The sequence below is a fragment of the Myotis brandtii genome, unplaced genomic scaffold, assembly GCF_000412655.1.
Source record: "Myotis brandtii unplaced genomic scaffold, ASM41265v1 scaffold157, whole genome shotgun sequence".
Classification (NCBI taxonomy): Eukaryota; Metazoa; Chordata; class Mammalia; order Chiroptera; family Vespertilionidae; genus Myotis; species Myotis brandtii.
In genome coordinates this window covers 3,687,296-3,704,418 of record NW_005355708.1, presented here as the reverse complement: position 1 = coordinate 3,704,418, position 17,123 = coordinate 3,687,296, and the positions used below count along the sequence as shown (strand labels likewise).

Genomic DNA, 17,123 nt, shown 5'->3' with positions numbered 1-17,123 from the left:
AAGTGACTTCACAGGGGACACCAAGGCCAGAGAGCCGAGCTCACGCTTAGTTGGTTGCAAGGTTGTTTCAAAACAGCTCTTTCTTGCTCTTCAGAAGCCCATCTCTGACCTTGGAAAGAGCTAAAATTGGTAGAGGTCAGACAGAAGGTGCTAGGAGGGCAAGATTTGGAGCCAGGCCACCTTTGGACCAGTTACTCCCCTTCTCTGGGCCTCAGTTTCCACATCTGTAAATTAACGCAACAGCGTCTACTTCTCATAGTTGTGAGAAATAAACAAGATGACATACGGAATCTGTCCCTTCCAACCACCATGGCTGTGTCAGGAGGCCCCGTAACCTCCCCTCCTCCTCCCGCCAGCCCCCGCCTCCAGTCCCCGACTGCATTCGCCACACCATTCAGCAATTACCAATCTGCTTAACTGCCTCCAGCACTAGATCTTGTGCCCCAGGAAGAAAGAGACCTCGTCTGTTTTGTTCACAATTTTATTTATTTTCTTTTTCTTTTTAAGTATATTTTTATTGATTTCAGGGAGGGAAAAGGAGAGAGAAAGATAGAAATATATATCAATGATGAGAGAGAATCACTGATCAGCTGCCTCCTACAGGCCCCACACTGGGGATGGAGCCCGAAACCTGGGCATGTGCCCTGTCCAGGAATCAAACCGTGACCTCGTGACCTCCTGGTTCCTAGGTCGACGCTCAACCACTGAGCCACGCTGGCCGGGCTTATTTATTTCAACCCCTGACAGATAAAAGGAACTAATAATTATTAGTTGAATGGATGAACAGATGAAATTAATGATCCGAAGAAGGGATTGAAAGAGATGGAGACCCCAGGTAGACATGTTCATAACCAGGCGGAGTTGAGACGCCCACCCTCGCCTTACCTCTCCTCACTGCATCTTTGACGTCACACTGTACCGCATCTCCTGGGTTTCACTTGGTGTTGCTGGTGGTGGTTTGTTTTCCTTGAACTTCCCTGTCAGTATCACGAGCCTCCCCTTGGGTAGTCCAAGTAGTTCCAAGTCTAGTAAGAGGAGCAGAGCAGGAAACCGACTTTGTTCCTGTTTGGGCCTGAGATAGGGAGAGAGCGGCAGGGCCCCGGGGCCAAGCGGGCCAGCAGCAGCCTTGACATGTAGGAGAGACTCCATGGAGAAGGAACTCGGGGAGATCAAAGTGTGAGGTTTATGAGTGCTGGAATCATAGATGCTGGAGCCAAAAGGATGTTCAGAGACAGTCCCGCCGTCACTCCCATGCCTCCACGATCCGCTCATTTACCCTTTCTCCCTTTGGCAGACGCGGACCCGGGCCTTCTAGGGTGGGAAACCGAGGCCCCAGGAAAGAAGCCACACATGTGAAGTCTTCTTCTCGGTTCTTTGTATACCACTGCTTCCCACAAAAGGCATTTCTGACGAGCCTCTGCTGATAGGATTTGCTCGTCTCTGTATTCAGTGGGGTCTTGCTACTCACTGGAGGCCAAGAGGGCAGGAAGAACAGCAGCTTTGGACTAGGCCAACTTGGAATTGAGTCTGTGCTTGGTCACTGCTAAGCTATGTCACCTCAGACAAGCTACTTAACTCTCTGCGCTAGAGTTTCTTCATCTATAAAATGGGACCTCGCCACCCACCAGGGACACACATGTGGACAGAAACCACGTCCAGCTGCGGGCTGTGATATAGGTGACCCCTGCTTCTTGGATCAGACTTCCCAGAGTGAAATCCTGCTTCTACCCTTTAGAAGCCATGTGATCATTTTGGCAAGTCATTTTCTTTAAGAATAGTTTATTATTATTGATTTTTAGAGAGAGAGAAGGAGAGGGAAAAGGAAAGAGAGGGGGAGAGGGAGGAAGGGGGGGCGGAGAGATGAGAATGTAACATCAATAGGCTGCCTCTTGCAGGTCCCCTACTGGGATGGAGACCACAGCCCCAGCATGTGCTCTGACAGGGAATCAAACTGGCAACCTTTCGGTGCATGGGATGAGGCCCAACCAACTGAGCCACACTGGCCAGGACTGGCAAGTCATTAATCCCACTATACGTTCATCTCTGCCCTCAGCCGGTGCTCTGTGATGACTTCAGTGGGCATGCGACTGTCAGGGTGGGCTTGAGAGTGAGACCCATCCAGATCCTTTGTCAGCTGAGTTCTGGCATCTGTCTGAGCCTCAGATCCATCTGAAGACTTCCGAGTGTCAGAACCGGAGTGTTGGGCCAGAGAGACCTTAGTGACCATCCTGTCCAACACCCTCATTCCTGCCTTAGTTATGCAGCCACGCATGCCTTTAACAAGCTCAGACCAAGTGACTTCACAGGGGACACCAAGGCCAGAGAGCCGAGCTCACGCTTAGTTGGTTGCAAGGTTGTTTCAAAACAGCTCTTTCTTGCTCTTCAGAAGCCCATCTCTGACCTTGGAAAGAGCTAAAATTGGTAGAGGTCAGACAGAAGGTGCTAGGAGGGCAAGATTTGGAGCCAGGCCACCTTTGGACCAGTTACTCCCCTTCTCTGGGCCTCAGTTTCCACATCTGTAAATTAACGCAACAGCGTCTACTTCTCATAGTTGTGAGAAATAAACAAGATGACATACGGAATCTGTCCCTTCCAACCACCATGGCTGTGTCAGGAGGCCCCGTAACCTCCCCTCCTCCTCCCGCCAGCCCCCGCCTCCAGTCCCCGACTGCATTCGCCACACCATTCAGCAATTACCAATCTGCTTAACTGCCTCCAGCACTAGATCTTGTGCCCCAGGAAGAAAGAGACCTCGTCTGTTTTGTTCACAATTTTATTTATTTTCTTTTTCTTTTTAAGTATATTTTTATTGATTTCAGGGAGGGAAAAGGAGAGAGAAAGATAGAAATATATATCAATGATGAGAGAGAATCACTGATCAGCTGCCTCCTACAGGCCCCACACTGGGGATGGAGCCCGAAACCTGGGCATGTGCCCTGTCCAGGAATCAAACCGTGACCTCGTGACCTCCTGGTTCCTAGGTCGACGCTCAACCACTGAGCCACGCTGGCCGGGCTTATTTATTTCAACCCCTGACAGATAAAAGGAACTAATAATTATTAGTTGAATGGATGAACAGATGAAATTAATGATCCGAAGAAGGGATTGAAAGAGATGGAGACCCCAGGTAGACATGTTCATAACCAGGCGGAGTTGAGACGCCCACCCTCGCCTTACCTCTCCTCACTGCATCTTTGACGTCACACTGTACCGCATCTCCTGGATTTCACTTGTTGTTGCTGGTGGTGGTTTGTTTTCCTTGAACTTCCCTGTCAGTATCACGAGCCTCCCCTTGGGTAGTCCAAGTAGTTCCAAGTCTAGTAAGAGGAGCAGAGCAGGAAACCGACTTTGTTCCTGTTTGGGCCTGAGATAGGGAGAGAGCGGCAGGGCCCCGGGGCCAAGCGGGCCAGCAGCAGCCTTGACATGTAGGAGAGACTCCATGGAGAAGGAACTCGGGGAGATCAAAGTGTGAGGTTTATGAGTGCTGGAATCATAGATGCTGGAGCCAAAAGGATGTTCAGAGACAGTCCCGCCGTCACTCCCATGCCTCCACGATCCGCTCATTTACCCTTTCTCCCTTTGGCAGACGCGGACCCGGGCCTTCTAGGGTGGGAAACCGAGGCCCCAGGAAAGAAGCCACACATGTGAAGTCTTCTTCTCGGTTCTTTGTATACCACTGCTTCCCACAAAAGGCATTTCTGACGAGCCTCTGCTGATAGGATTTGCTCGTCTCTGTATTCAGTGGGGTCTTGCTACTCACTGGAGGCCAAGAGGGCAGGAAGAACAGCAGCTTTGGACTAGGCCAACTTGGAATTGAGTCTGTGCTTGGTCACTGCTAAGCTATGTCACCTCAGACAAGCTACTTAACTCTCTGCGCTAGAGTTTCTTCATCTATAAAATGGGACCTCGCCACCCACCAGGGACACACATGTGGACAGAAACCACGTCCAGCTGCGGGCTGTGATATAGGTGACCCCTGCTTCTTGGATCAGACTTCCCAGAGTGAAATCCTGCTTCTACCCTTTAGAAGCCATGTGATCATTTTGGCAAGTCATTTTCTTTAAGAATAGTTTATTATTATTGATTTTTAGAGAGAGAGAAGGAGAGGGAAAAGGAAAGAGAGGGGGAGAGGGAGGAAGGGGGGGCGGAGAGATGAGAATGTAACATCAATAGGCTGCCTCTTGCAGGTCCCCTACTGGGATGGAGACCACAGCCCCAGCATGTGCTCTGACAGGGAATCAAACTGGCAACCTTTCGGTGCATGGGACGAGGCCCAACCAACTGAGCCACACTGGCCAGGACTGGCAAGTCATTTAATCCCATTAATCAAGTTTCCTCGTGTAGGAAATAAAAAAGGAACAGCATCAAGAGGTTGTGGTGAGGACTATATAAGGTAACACATGTATGACGTGCTTAACGCAGTGCCTGGCACAGGGTAAGGAATTGTCCCCTCCTCCTGTGGACAATTGTTCTCATTCTTGGTCACCCAGGTCTTTGAAAGGGAATTTTCCATCCGATGGCCGTGCCTCCCCAATATACAAGCCAGAAATGAGCCTCCCAGCTGCCCCTGCAGCTGGAGCAGACACGTGGCCGGGCTCGCCCAACCATTATTATACAACCATTATGCATTGCCCAAGCCTGCAAGCTGGCAGCTAACGTCCTGAAGGAGGTGCCCCACGGGATCCATTCTGGCAGGAGTGGCCCCAGAGTCATCCGGCTTCTAGAAGCGGCAATGCCAGAGGCTGAGCAGTGGCATCCAGCGGAAAGTGCCACCAAGTCTGTGCCCGCAGATGGTGGCAGGAGTGGGGCTTCCTCTGGCTGCACAGCCTTCGAGCCTCATTCCTCTGGGAGTTCTTCCTGGAGATTCTATGGCTTACCCAACATCCCTTAACAAGCTGGCTTCAGAGAGCGGGCTCCGGTCTTTGCAGGCTAAAACCCCGATTGATACAGAATTTCATAAAAGAAGGGATTACAGGCCAGAAGAGACCTAAGAAGTCTCTGCGTGGGTGTCTGTCTTAGTCTTGTAGGGCTGTCATAACAAAATACCGCAGACTGGGTGACGAAAACAACATAAATGTCTTGTCTCACGGTTCTGGAGGCTAGAACTCCAAAGTCAAGGAGTCGGCAGGTTTGGTTTCTTCTGAGGCCGCTCTCCTTAGCTTGCAGATGGCCACCTTCTTGCTGTGTCCTCCCGTGGTCTTTCTCTGGTGTCTCTGTGTGTCCAATTTCCTCTTTTTATAAGGACACCAATCAGATTGGATTAGGGCCCAAACTAATAGCCTCATTTTGATTTAATCGCCTCTTTAAACGCCCTTTCTCAAACTAAAGTCCATTCTGAGATACTATGGGTTAAGGCCTCATATGAATTTTGAGGACATGACTCAGCCCATAACAGCGCCTTAAAGACATTGTAAATTCAGCTGTCCAAAATTGGATTCATTATCCACCCCAACAGCCTCTACTCACAGCCTTGCCATCTTATTGGGTAACAACTTTCTCATCCAGTTGCTCAAACAAGAGACACGGAGTGCCTGCCAGCATGGCTCAGTGGTTGAGCATCAACCTAGGAACCAGGAGATCATGATTCAATTCCCAGTCAGGGCGAATGCCTGGGTTACAGGCTCCGTCCGCAGTGTGGGGTGTGCAGGAGGCAGCTAATCAATGACTCTCTCTCTCATCATTGATGTTTCTATCTCTCTCTCCCTCACCCTTCCTCTAAAAAAAAAAAAAGACACGGAGACATCTTGACTTTTCTCTTTCTTTTACACTGATGTGTAGTCCTTCAAGAATCCTGATGGTGCCACCTTTAATTTATGTCTGGGATCAACCGCCTCAGACCCTCCCCAGTCTGAGTGCCATTGTCTGTTGCCTAGATTACCTCCCTCCAGACTCATCTCTCTGCTTCTACCCTTGTGCTGGAGGCAAAGACCAACAGTAGTTACCATAATTATTTGAAAGTTCCACTAGAAGGCTAATGGACTTTGATATTCAGCAGGGCTGAAAATCAGCATAATATTGCCCTGCTATTGGCCAAATGGCTGAAGGCAATCCCCTAACGGTTAGGGCCTAACCTGATAATCCTTTTACTGTTTACCAAACTTTACCCTTGATATGCCTGTTTGCATTCCTAACTAGGGCAAATGTGTATTCACGTAAATAAAAGCAGATGGGACCAAGTTTTCAGGGGAGCTTCTCAGCTAGAGAGAGGTTTTCCTCCTGGCCCCCCATACCTTCTAAATTCGTATTTCTTGCCTAGTGTATTCGTTGGTGTGCGGCCTCTCTTCCAGATCCTGAACCCTAGCCGCAAATGGATGCGGCATTCACACCTTGCTCCCTCAGCCTCTAACCAAACAGCAGACAGAGAGATCCTTTTAACACATAACTTAGATGGTGCTGCTTCTCTGCTCAAAGTCCTGTTTGTGAGTTATGTTCACCAAGGTTAGCTGCTGTAGGCACCTCAAAAATCTCACTGGCTTCATGGGATAAACGCTTGCACTTGCTCCTGTAGGAACCAGTGTGGTGGTTCCTGGTTGGGCAGGTGTCCTGAAGCCTCCCCTCCGGGCAGTGAACTTGGCATCCAGCTCCTCTGGCCTTTGCCTTCCTGGGGCCCTAAGCTTGCAACTGTGCTTTCAGTGGTTCCCATTTCACTGAGCGTAAAAGCCAAGCTCCTTAGAGGGACCATGAAGCCCAGTGGGAAGCAGCCACCCTTTACCTATCTGGCCTCTTCTTCCACTACTCATTTCCTCACTCGCTCACTCTGCTCCAACAATACTGGCCTCCTCACTTGTCTTCGAACATATCAAATATGTTCCCACCTTAGGGCCTTGACTCACTCAAGCCTTGTGCCAGAGTCATCGCCCATCACATACCTGCCTACCTCCCGCACTCTGGCAAGTCATTGCTGAAATTTCACCTTCTCGAGGACCCTGACTTTCGCAACCCTATTAATGTTGCAATTCTCCCCCCCGCCCCATCACAGCACTCCAATCCCCCTCACCCTTCCCTTCTTCTCTTTGCACTTATCACCTTCAAATATATTATGATAATTTATTTACTCATTCCATTTCTTGATTTCCCCTCCCCCTACCTAGAATGTAACCTCCATATAGGCAAGAATCTTTGTCTCTTTTGTTCATTAAATAGTGTGTGGCACAGAAGGAACTTAATACATATTTACCCAATAAAAATTGTTGAATGAATGACATGAGCATCAGAATGGTTATCCGGCCTAGATGGGCCTGAAATGAAGGTAGTAAAACTATAGCTACTATTAAAATATGAGATTCTGGAAGCCCATGCCACAGCACACAGTGATAAAATGGTGATTGAATAGGTGTTTTTGGTTGTTTTTTTGGGGGGGGTGTTTTTTTTTAACTAGTTTCTTTTAACTGTAGTGGAGAGCTTAAAGAAAGAGTAGTATAATCAATAGGTAGGCAGAGCACCAGCAAGATCCTGATTCAGTCAGGATTCAGTTTTAAGTAACAGAAAAAAAATCTCCCTTTCTTAACAGAAGGGAATTTGAGACAGACCATTAGCTGCTTATAAAATTGAGCCTTCATGACAATCGTGCACGGGGAGGGTCCCTTGGCCTGGCTGGTGATCAGGGCCAATCTGCGGGGCGACTGGTGGGGCAATCAGGGGGCCCCCGCTGGCACCTGCCTTGGCTGGCCTAGGGCCTGCGGGCTGGGGGCAGCTCCTGCATTGAGCATCTGCCCCCTTGTGGTCAGTGTGCATCATAGCAACTGGTCGTTCCGCCATTAGGTTGATTTGCATATTAGGCTTTATTATATAGGATTAGGAGGCTAGAGGAGCAAACACTAGATTGAGCCTCAAAATGACTCTCAGATTAACACCATAGAACCCATCCCAAGGGAACGCCTGGTCTGCCACAATGAGAAAGCTTAGGACTCAGGAAGGCACTACCAGATCTGTTGGCCGCAGGACTGTATAGCAACTGGTATATCTATAGCAACATAAACGTTTTCCCCCTCCCGACCTCTCCCCACTCCCCTCACTACTCATGTCCCACAGGAGTGCATCTAATTGGAAAAACCTAAATTGCACCTAGAGCCATAGATGTAAGGCGAGTCTGGAAAAGATCGATTGAAGATGATCAGCCTTTAGAGTTCAGGAAAGCTCACTAGAAGGATGCAGGAACTGATATGAGCAAGGGGTCACATGACCCACCCAGGACTTTGAGGGGCAGCTCCTCCTGCCTCCACTAGTCTGTTCTATGGAGTCACGTTCCTGGTTTGTAGATCTGGGGTGAGGGTGGGAGGCAGTCTTGCCGTTGTCAGAGTGGCTGGCCCAGGTCTTATTTGGGTGCTGATGGTGATTAGTATGTCCTAGCCAGTTTGGCTCAGTGGATAGAGCATCAGCCTGCAGACTGAAGGGTCCTGGGCCCTGTGGATGACAGCACTGGTCAGCAGCAGACCCAAAGTGGGCTCCACTTCTCCCAGTGGGGCATGGTGGGGGGTAGTGGACTCCATGTGGGGCTCTGGGAGAGCTGCCCGGCCTGCTTTTCCCCTCTGGGGCTCAGCCACACAAGGTGAGACCACCTGGAAGCCCACTGCTTGACCGCCTTGCCTCTCAGTTCTGAGCCCAGGTTAGCCAGGAGGCCTCCAGGCACCATCTTTACCATCCAGCAATCCCACTCTCTCTGTACTCCCTCTAGACAGTGATGGCAGTCCTTCGGAGGAGGAAAAGCTCACCCACCACACCAAAGTCTAAGAAATCTCACGTCACTATATTCCCCTAAACCAGATCTTCCTTGAGGGTAGAAACTTTGGCACCACCTCTGCAGCAGAGTGATGTCCGGGGATGGTTATGCAGTACAGAGCATCCTGGGCTCATCCTCACTATGAACGCTGACGTTTTGCTCTCTGCCTAGGCCCGTGGTCGGCAAACTGCGGCTCGCGAGCCACATGTGGCTCTTTGGCCCCTTGAGTGTGGCTCTTCCTAAGCCTTAGGAGTACCCTAATTAAGTTAATAACAATGTACCTACCTACATAGTTTAAGTTTAAAAAATGTGGCTCCCCAAAGAAATTTTAATCGTTGTACTCTTGATATTTGGCTCTGTTGACTAATGAGTTTGCCGACCACTGGTCTAGGCCCATGAGGCCTCCCCCATGTGGACTACTCCCCAGATGCCATGCTACACTTGAGCCTGATGCCCAGCTGGGCAAGCTGGTCCCCATGGTCCAGCATCCCTGGGGAGTCACTCAGCCCCTCCCCCAGGGTCTTATCACTTCTTGGTTCACAAAACCATCCCTTAGCACTCTCTGAGGGAGCTCCTTCAAGCCTCCCTCCTCCTTGATTATCCCTCTGTACATCCAAAACTCTAGTCATGCACCCTGGAGCAGCCCACCCTCACCCAGATCAACCCTTCTGAGTGCCAAAATTCGGGTGACAAGATATCCAGGAGTTAAAGGGACACAAAGCAGGCCTCTCTTCCCTGGAGTGAAGATGGGGTCACCAATCTCACTTCATTCCTTTTCCTAATAACTCGCCCCCTTGGGTTACCATTCAGAGAGCACCGACTATGTGCCAACCACAATGCTAAAATCGTCGCCTGCATGAGATCATCTGATCCTTCATCGGCCTTATATGCTGAGGGTTTTATTCCCCATTTTTCAAAAGAGGATTTTGCCCAAACTCCTCTAGGCTAGTCAGTGTAGGAGCCAGGACTCCAACCCACGATGTCTGATTCCAAAACTCAGGCTTTTAGCAACTTTGCCCTCAAAGACTACATCCTTCTTTCTTTTTTCAAAATTAATCCTCACCTGAGGATATTTTTCCATTAATTTTTAGAAAGATTGGTCGGAAGGGAAGATGGGAGGAGAGAAAGAGAGAGGGGGAGAGAGAGGAAGTGAGGGGCAGGGGGAGAGAGAGAGAGAAACATCAATGTGAGAGAGATACATCGATTGGTTGTATCCCTAACTGGGGATAGAATTTGCAACGCAGGGAGTACTTGGAATTGAACCTGCGACCCTTCGGTGAACTGGCCAATGTTCTAACCACTGAGACCCACCGGCCAGGGCTACATCCCACCCCTGGCTCTCCCTGGAAGCCTCACTCATGCAACTCTTTCCTAGCTCAGGGCAGTGAGCCCTACCCACCTCTGGAATCTCCACTATGCACTCAGTTCTTCCCCTCCCCCGTCCTTCTTCAGCCTCCAAAAGAGAAGACACTCCCACCAGGGGAGGCTTCCATAACCCTGGCTCTGAATGTGTGTTTACTCCTTGGATTCCCATATCAACACCAAGAAACAGAGTGCATGCTGCCTGGATAAGTGGGGAAACTCACTCCCACCAGGGGAGGCTTCCATAACCCTGGCTCTGTATGTGTATTTATTCCTTGGATTCCATATCAACACCAAGAAACAGAGAGCATGCTGCCTGGATAAGTGGGGAAACCGACGCTCTCCAAGATCACAGAGCTCACGCAGAACAGAGCCAGGGTTAGAAACCAGTTAGTCTGTTCCCAGCGCCTCTAAAAAGGGCCTTTTCATGGACAGAGAGTCACCAAGCACCAGAGGGAGCGGACCTGGAATTGCTCACACAGCTGCGCCCTGAGCTTGCACTGCGCCAGGCACTGTGTCAGGGGCCTCACAGGCCTTCTTCCCGAAAAGCCTCACCACAAGCCCACATGGAAGGCGTTGCCATTATGCTCACTTTTCATACGTAGAAACTGACGCTTGGCGATGATAACCAACTTGCTCTATGTCAACTAAGGTCAGGATTCAGGCCCAGCTCTGGAGGCAAGAGCAAATGGATGGAGAGAAACAAAGTTCTCAGGAAAAGCATATAGTTCTTATTAGATTCACAGACTTTCATTCAAGAGCTTTAGGAACCCACGAACCTCATGAATTGTATGCAAACGTGTGTATGCTTATGGGGGGGGGGTGAAAAGAGAAGATCTATAGTTTCAATATATTCTCAAAGAAATCCCTAATGTCAATCCCTAGCACAGTGCCTGACACACCAAAGATACTCAATAGTATCTGGAGGATGAATGAACAAACGAATGAATGAGTGACTGAACGAATGTGTGTGCCTCCATGCCCTAGGAGACACCACACATGACCCGGTGCACACTTCCATCTGTATCTCTGGAGATGGTGAAAGCCATGCCGGGACCTGAGCCCAATTCTCTCCCAGGCCCTTTCTCCCAGCCCCAGAGGCTATCGCCAGGTGCTAGGACGAGCTCCAAAGAGATGCTTCCCCCGCTTTCGCCCACCTCCACTACTGACAATGACCAGGCAGAGGCGGGAGTTGTGCAACTCAGATAACAAAGCTTTATTGAATGCCAGGAGGGGGCAAGGGTGAAGCAGGGCTCTGGTGTGAAGTGCTTATGTGTGGGGAGTGGTGTTGCAGGAGAGGGGATCCCCTAATGAGATCTGTGTCCACACAGCAGGGGAGGGCGGGGGGCGTGCTTCCTAGGCCTGAGCAATGCTGAGCAGCCTTAGTTCTTGGTGCGAAGGACCTGCTCGTGGGTGGACACCACCTTGCCATCGTGCACGTCCACGACCTTGGTGCGGATCTGGCGACTGGAGGAGGACACTGGGGAATAGGGTAGAGAAGGCGTTAGCAGCAGTGAATAGGCAATGAAGCAATCGGAAGTGGGGAGGCTAAGGAGTTGAGAGGAATCAAATGAGCTGCCTCCCTGCTGTCCTGCCTCCTGATTCTCTCTTCCTTCACTGCTCCTGAACTAGCACTGATATGATCAGCACATTTTATTTTTCAGATTAGGGCTTCCAAAAGTTGGGAGTAGAGTCTGTGTCCTCAGACCGGAGCCTCCTAAGAATTCAGATGGGACTGGTTCAGTCCAGATTGACCCAAATAGACACAGATTGGCCCAGGACAGACAGAGCCCTGTAGGTCCCTGTCCATGGTGCTGATCCCTAGGACCATGTGGTCTGCCATAGACACTGGGTCACAAAAGTAAAACGTGGAAGCCACCAGCTCTTAGCTCTATGGAGGATTTAGATAATGGTTTATAAAGGATACTTGGTGAGAAAACTCTAGCTCACCACCCCCCCCCCCCAAGAAGCCCATATCCAACACCCTAGGCCTACTGGGAGACCAGGGCTGGTCCTGAGGCTTGATGAGGAGGAAAATCTTACCATCTCTGGATGAATGAGAGCCAGAGGAGAACTGGGAGGAGGAGAGGCTGTGAAGACAGAAAGGGGCAAGATCATTAAACACATTGGGGGTGCAGTGAGTGAATCATGAAGGGATGGATCAGGAGGGAGGACAGGGTACTCACTGGGCATCCTCTCCCTCCAGCAGGCGGCGGTAGGTGGCGATCTCCTGCTCCAGCCGGGTCTTCACATCCAGCAGGATCTTGTACTCCTGGTTCTGCTGCTCCATCTCACAGCGCAGCTGGGCCAGCTGCTCCTCCACGCTGCCGATCATCTCCTGGATCTGGGACAGCTGCATGCAGTAGCGGCCTTTGGTCTCCTCTAGACTGTTCTCCAGGGATGCTTTCTGCAAGGGAGGGAAAGAGGACCAAGGATCATTGAGTCGGTCAGTCTCTTCCCCCTAGATCTGGTCCTACCCCCGGCCTGGCCGTGCCCCTACCATGCTGAGCTGGGACTGCAGCTCGATCTCCAGGTTCTGCACGGTGCGGCGGAGCTCGGAGATCTCGCTCTTGCTGCTCTGCACCAGCTCGCTGTTGGTGGCCACTTCGCGGTTCAGCTCCTCGGTCTGCAAAAAAGAAAACGTTATTCACCCTGGAAGTTCCTGGGAGGCAGGTATCCTGGGTCCCCTGCACCCTAATGGCACCCACCTTGGTGAAGAACCACTCCTCGGCGTCCTTGCGGTTCTTCTCCGCTATCTTCTCGTACTGGTCGCGCATCTCGTTCAGGATGCGGCTCAGGTCCACGCCGGGGGCGGCGTCCATCTCCACATTGACGTCTCCACCCACCTGGCCTCGCATGGAGTTCATCTCCTGCGCAACCAAAGAACAGTCCACAGTGGGAGTCTCACTCTGGCAGCCGATTGGGGTTCCCCAGTCAGAGGTGTTCCTGGCCTCCACCTTCTCAATTCCATCTCTTCCCTCCCCGCTAATCTTCTAAGCTGGCTTTTCCACTGAGCTCTCACCTCCTCGTGGTTCTTCCGCAGGTAGGCCAGCTCCTCCTTCAGGCTCTCGATCTGCATCTCCAGGTCGGCCCTGGCCAGGGTCAGCTCGTCCAGCACCCGGCGCAGGCCGTTGGTGTCGGCCTCCACGCTCATGCGCAGGTTCAGCTCCGTCTCGTACCTGGAATGACGGGAGAGAAAAGGAATGAGACAGTGTAGCTATCCTGACAACACTGAAGGCTTTGTTCTCTTCCTCCCGCAGCTTCTTCCCATAGTTGGCCCCCTGTGGGTGGTTTAGGGTGCCAATCTCGAAAATGGCATGGTTGGACACAGTACCCATTGATTGCTCAGATGCTCGTTCCTGGAGTGGGGTGACAGGGAATAGGGCAGTTTATCCTGGTACAGAATTCGGGGAAGGGAGATACTTCCAGCTTCAGTCAACGATAACACACAAGACCTCCAAATATGACTGCCTCCTAAACTTCAGGGGCATGTGGGGAAGTGGGGAGTGCCTCTCCATAAAACTGACTCCCAAACCTGGCTGTGGGTCGGAATCACCCAGGTAGCCTGTTAAAATAACTGAATCAGAACTCCAAGGGTGGGGCCCCCAAACCTTCTCTTTTTATGAGCACCCTAACGGGTTCTCACATGGCCAGCCTGGCGCTCAGCAGCTCTGTTCAGGCAACACTGCTCCAAAAATGCCCCACCCTGGGTAGACTGGCCATTCTGGACCACCGCTGCCAACTCACTTGGTGCGGAAGTCATCCGCGGCCAGGCGGGCATTGTCAATCTGCAGGAGGACATTGGCATTGTCCACGGTGGCCGTGAGGATCTGCAAGGGAAGGGGCACAGGTCATTGGTCAAATGGACATCACTAGCCAGGCTTCACTGCAGCCAGCATCTGGCCTTTGCTTTCATGCTCTTGCCTGAGTCCCCACCTCCTCCCACAAGCCTGCGCCACAGCAGCCTAAAGGGTAACCTGTGGGAGTCCAGCTTTGACCCAGGGCTCTGCTGACTCATGGGGGTGGAAAGTGCCCTGGCCTTCGAACCAAAAGCTCTTGAGTTCTGGTCCTGGTTTTACCACTGACGTGTTGCCAAACCTGAACCGGTTCTCAGGGCTTCCAGTTCCCTTCCTACAGGTGAGACCCAGTTCTCAATCTGAATTCTCTCTGCAAAGCCAGCCCTGCCAGACCCTGCGGGCACATGCATTCCTTTCCCAGCTCGCAGAGCAAGGGACCGCAGGGAGCGCACAGAGAATCAGAAAAGAGGAAGCAGAAGACAAAGATCAATTGAACCCTGGGTTGGCTGGAGTTCCCTCCCTTAGTTGCCTAATCCACGAAAGGCATCAGCAAGACACCAAGGGAAGCAGGGCCAGCAGGAAGGGCTGGTGAAGTGGGGTGGGGTGGGGGCACAGAGCAGGGGCCCGGAGTCAGATGCCAAAAGCCCCCCAGGCTCCTTCCTGCAAAGGGCACGTAAAGGCAGCTGCCACTGATGGCCTCTGTGGGTTTTCCTTACTCTCCTGGCTGTGGGGTGGGGCCGGCTGGTGCCAGGGCTCATGGGCGGCAGCCGCCACAGCCCAGACTAATGAGCTAATGAGCAGTTTGGGTGTCTAACCCGGTCCCGTTACAGCCCTGCTCCTCCCCTGTGCTAGAGAACAGGTAGCTGTCTCCTGTGCTGGCAGGTGGAGCACAGGCCTTCTAGCCTCCGCTCTGCCGTGAACTTGCTGTGTGCCCTTCGGCAGGCCACGGCACCACTCAAAGCTACAGCTTCTTCCTCCGTAATGTACAAGGGTAAGAATTCATGGTCTCGTGTGGTCTGAGGACCCGGATTTCAGGAGGGCACGAGCGAGGCAGGGAAAGGGAAACCATGTTCCCTCTGACCCGCTTTGTGGGGCATCCGGGCCAGAGTCAGGCATCTGTCCCAGGAACCTAAAGGTGCCCGTGGCCTGAGGCATCTACTGCTCTAGAGTCAGGGAGCTGGAATGGCACCTCCAGCTACCTGGCCCACCCACCTTGTTCCTGAGGTCCTCGATGGTCTTGAAGTAGGGGCTGTAGTCCTTGACTTCACTGGGCCGCTGCCTCTGGTACCAGTCACGGATCTTGACCTCCAGGTCAGCGTTGGCCTCCTCTAGGGCACGCACCTTGTCCAGGTAGGAGGCCAGGCGGTCGTTGAGGTTCTGCATGGTCACCTTCTCACTACCCACCAGGAGTCCATCACCACTGCCAAGGCTACTACCAAAGCCAGCAGCAGCATAGCCACTACCACTGAAGTGACCACCAAAGAAGCCAAGGCCACCATCATATCCTCCTCCGAAGCCACTACCCAGGCCTCCACCATAGCTGCTGCTTCTGCCGAAGCCGCCTCCCATCCCTCCCCCAGTGGAGTAGCGGGAGGAGGACATGCCCCCAAAGGCGTTGGAGGCCCGGCAGGACCCTCCACCCAGGACGGAGGACATGCGGCTGGAGCCACCGCCAATGCCACAGGAGCCCTTCATGGAGCCGGAGGAGGAGAACTGGCGGCTGCAGGTGGTCATGGTGCCGAGGAGGGAGGTGAGTGAGTGAGCGAGTGAGTCGGCAGAGAGAAGAGAGAGAGAGGTGCTCAGGTCCGTGGGAGAAGGAAGCAGGTGCTTTATAGTCCTGAGTAGGGGGCGGGCCTGGCATTTTCCATCCCCCTTGGCTTTCATCACCCACAGGCCAGGCAACTCCCAGCCAGCTCCCTCCTCTCCTCTGCCTTGTCATGTCTGTCATATTTTACTGGAAACTCATTGTTTGGGGTGCTTTGGGTTTCTTGTCCCGCCAGGCATGATTCACACGAGAAGGTGTGGGCCTGCAGGCTACACTTCCCCTTCAGGCCCTGGGAGCTGGGGCTCTCGGGAGCCCGCATGCTGGGCTCAGTCCGGTGGTGGGAGCAGGGCCTTTGCACCATAAACCTGGCGACCTGTTCGTTCCCCACTAACTACGCGAGACTCAGACACTTGTCTTAGAGGAAGCCCACAACTCAAGGTGGCACCCGCCTCGAGGGACACCAGCACAGCAGGTCATATCAAACCCAGAGGCGCCCCTCAGCGTTGCCATCTGTAGAAAGAGATGAGGAAGTCTGGGGCCCTCCCGGGTCTGACCTCAGGGCTGTGCCCAGGAGACTATCACATCCCTGAACCATGCCCAACCCATCAGGTGGCTCAGGCTTCCACCCTGACACCCCCTTTAAAGGAAAATCCAGGCAGCTCTCCCCAGCCCTGAGCATCCCCAGCCCTGAGCAAAGACCATGAGAACCTCCACAGGCCCGGGGGCGGGGTAAGGTGGGTAGGGGGGGAGTCCAAGGTGCTAGCTGCTCAGTCTGGCCAAAGGCAGGGGCGTCACAGGCACAGCCAGACACATCAGGAAAGAGCATGCAGCCGATGAGTCCTGGTCCTGCCATTTGCTCCTGTGTGACCCAGGATCTGACACTTCTTTGGGCCTCAGTTTGCTCATCTGTAAAATGGAAGCAAACACCATCCACCCTGCCTACTGCAGAGTCAGCTCCCAGAATCCAACGCGGCAGTGCATGTGAAAGGGCACAAGACTGGTGAGCACTGCTGTAGCCCAGTCTGGGCTCCAGGGGGTGGTGTTCTCAGGCCCCAGGGCAGCCCTGGTGGGAGGGGCTGGCTCAGGCCCTATTAAAGCCCCTTATGGAGCTGGCCCAAGGGTTTATTTTGTGGGGGAAGGAGGGAGGGAGTGCAGGTACCTGGGAGTGGACTTGAGGGTCCCTGGCTTCTGAGGCCCTGATGGTTAGGGGACATTTCGTTCTGCCCTAAGGGCTTGCACAAGGGGACCTCAGCTTTCCCACGTCTCCCAGACAACTCCAAAGGCACCCCTCAGGCTGCACCCCGCCTTCCCGCCTTCCCGCCAGCCCCTCAGCTCCACAGACCCCGGCAGGCATGTTGGGAGGAATGTGGTCGTGTCTGGGGCTGCCTGACACGTCCCATCTCCCCAGACAGGCTCCAACAGCCCCCGCTGGAGGCTCTTCCGAGGATCAACTGCTCCCGAAATAGAAGTGAGAGAAGTG

General features: G+C 52.6%; 1 protein-coding gene across 1 annotated transcript; it reads right to left on the bottom strand.

The window, feature by feature from the left end:
* Nucleotides 1-11,273: 11,273 nt before the first annotated feature.
* Nucleotides 11,274-15,700, bottom strand: LOC102250189 (keratin, type I cytoskeletal 14). Its single transcript, XM_005861821.2, has 8 exons — nt 15,091-15,700; nt 13,829-13,911; nt 13,104-13,260; nt 12,790-12,951; nt 12,582-12,707; nt 12,268-12,488; nt 12,125-12,171; nt 11,274-11,561 (listed from the first exon to the last, which is right to left on the bottom strand). The coding sequence occupies exons 1-8, from the start codon at nt 15,610-15,612 to the stop codon at nt 11,464-11,466; spliced, it is 1,416 nt and encodes a 471-aa protein (XP_005861883.1). The 5' UTR covers nt 15,613-15,700; the 3' UTR covers nt 11,274-11,463.
* Between the last annotated feature and the right edge of the window lie 1,423 nt (nt 15,701-17,123).

What these genes read in the sequence shown, in the direction of transcription:
- LOC102250189 (XM_005861821.2), bottom strand. Translation starts at nt 15,612, where the DNA reads ATGACCACCTGCAGCCGCCAGTTCTCCTCCTCCGGCTCCATGAAGGGC. An exon ending in GCGGATGACTTCCGCACCAA is followed by an intron (nt 13,261 to 13,828) that starts GTGAGTTGGCAG and finishes CCGTCATTCCAG; the next exon opens with GTACGAGACGGAGCTGAACC. An exon ending in TGCAGTCCCAGCTCAGCATG is followed by an intron (nt 12,489 to 12,581) that starts GTAGGGGCACGG and finishes CCTCCCTTGCAG; the next exon opens with AAAGCATCCCTGGAGAACAG.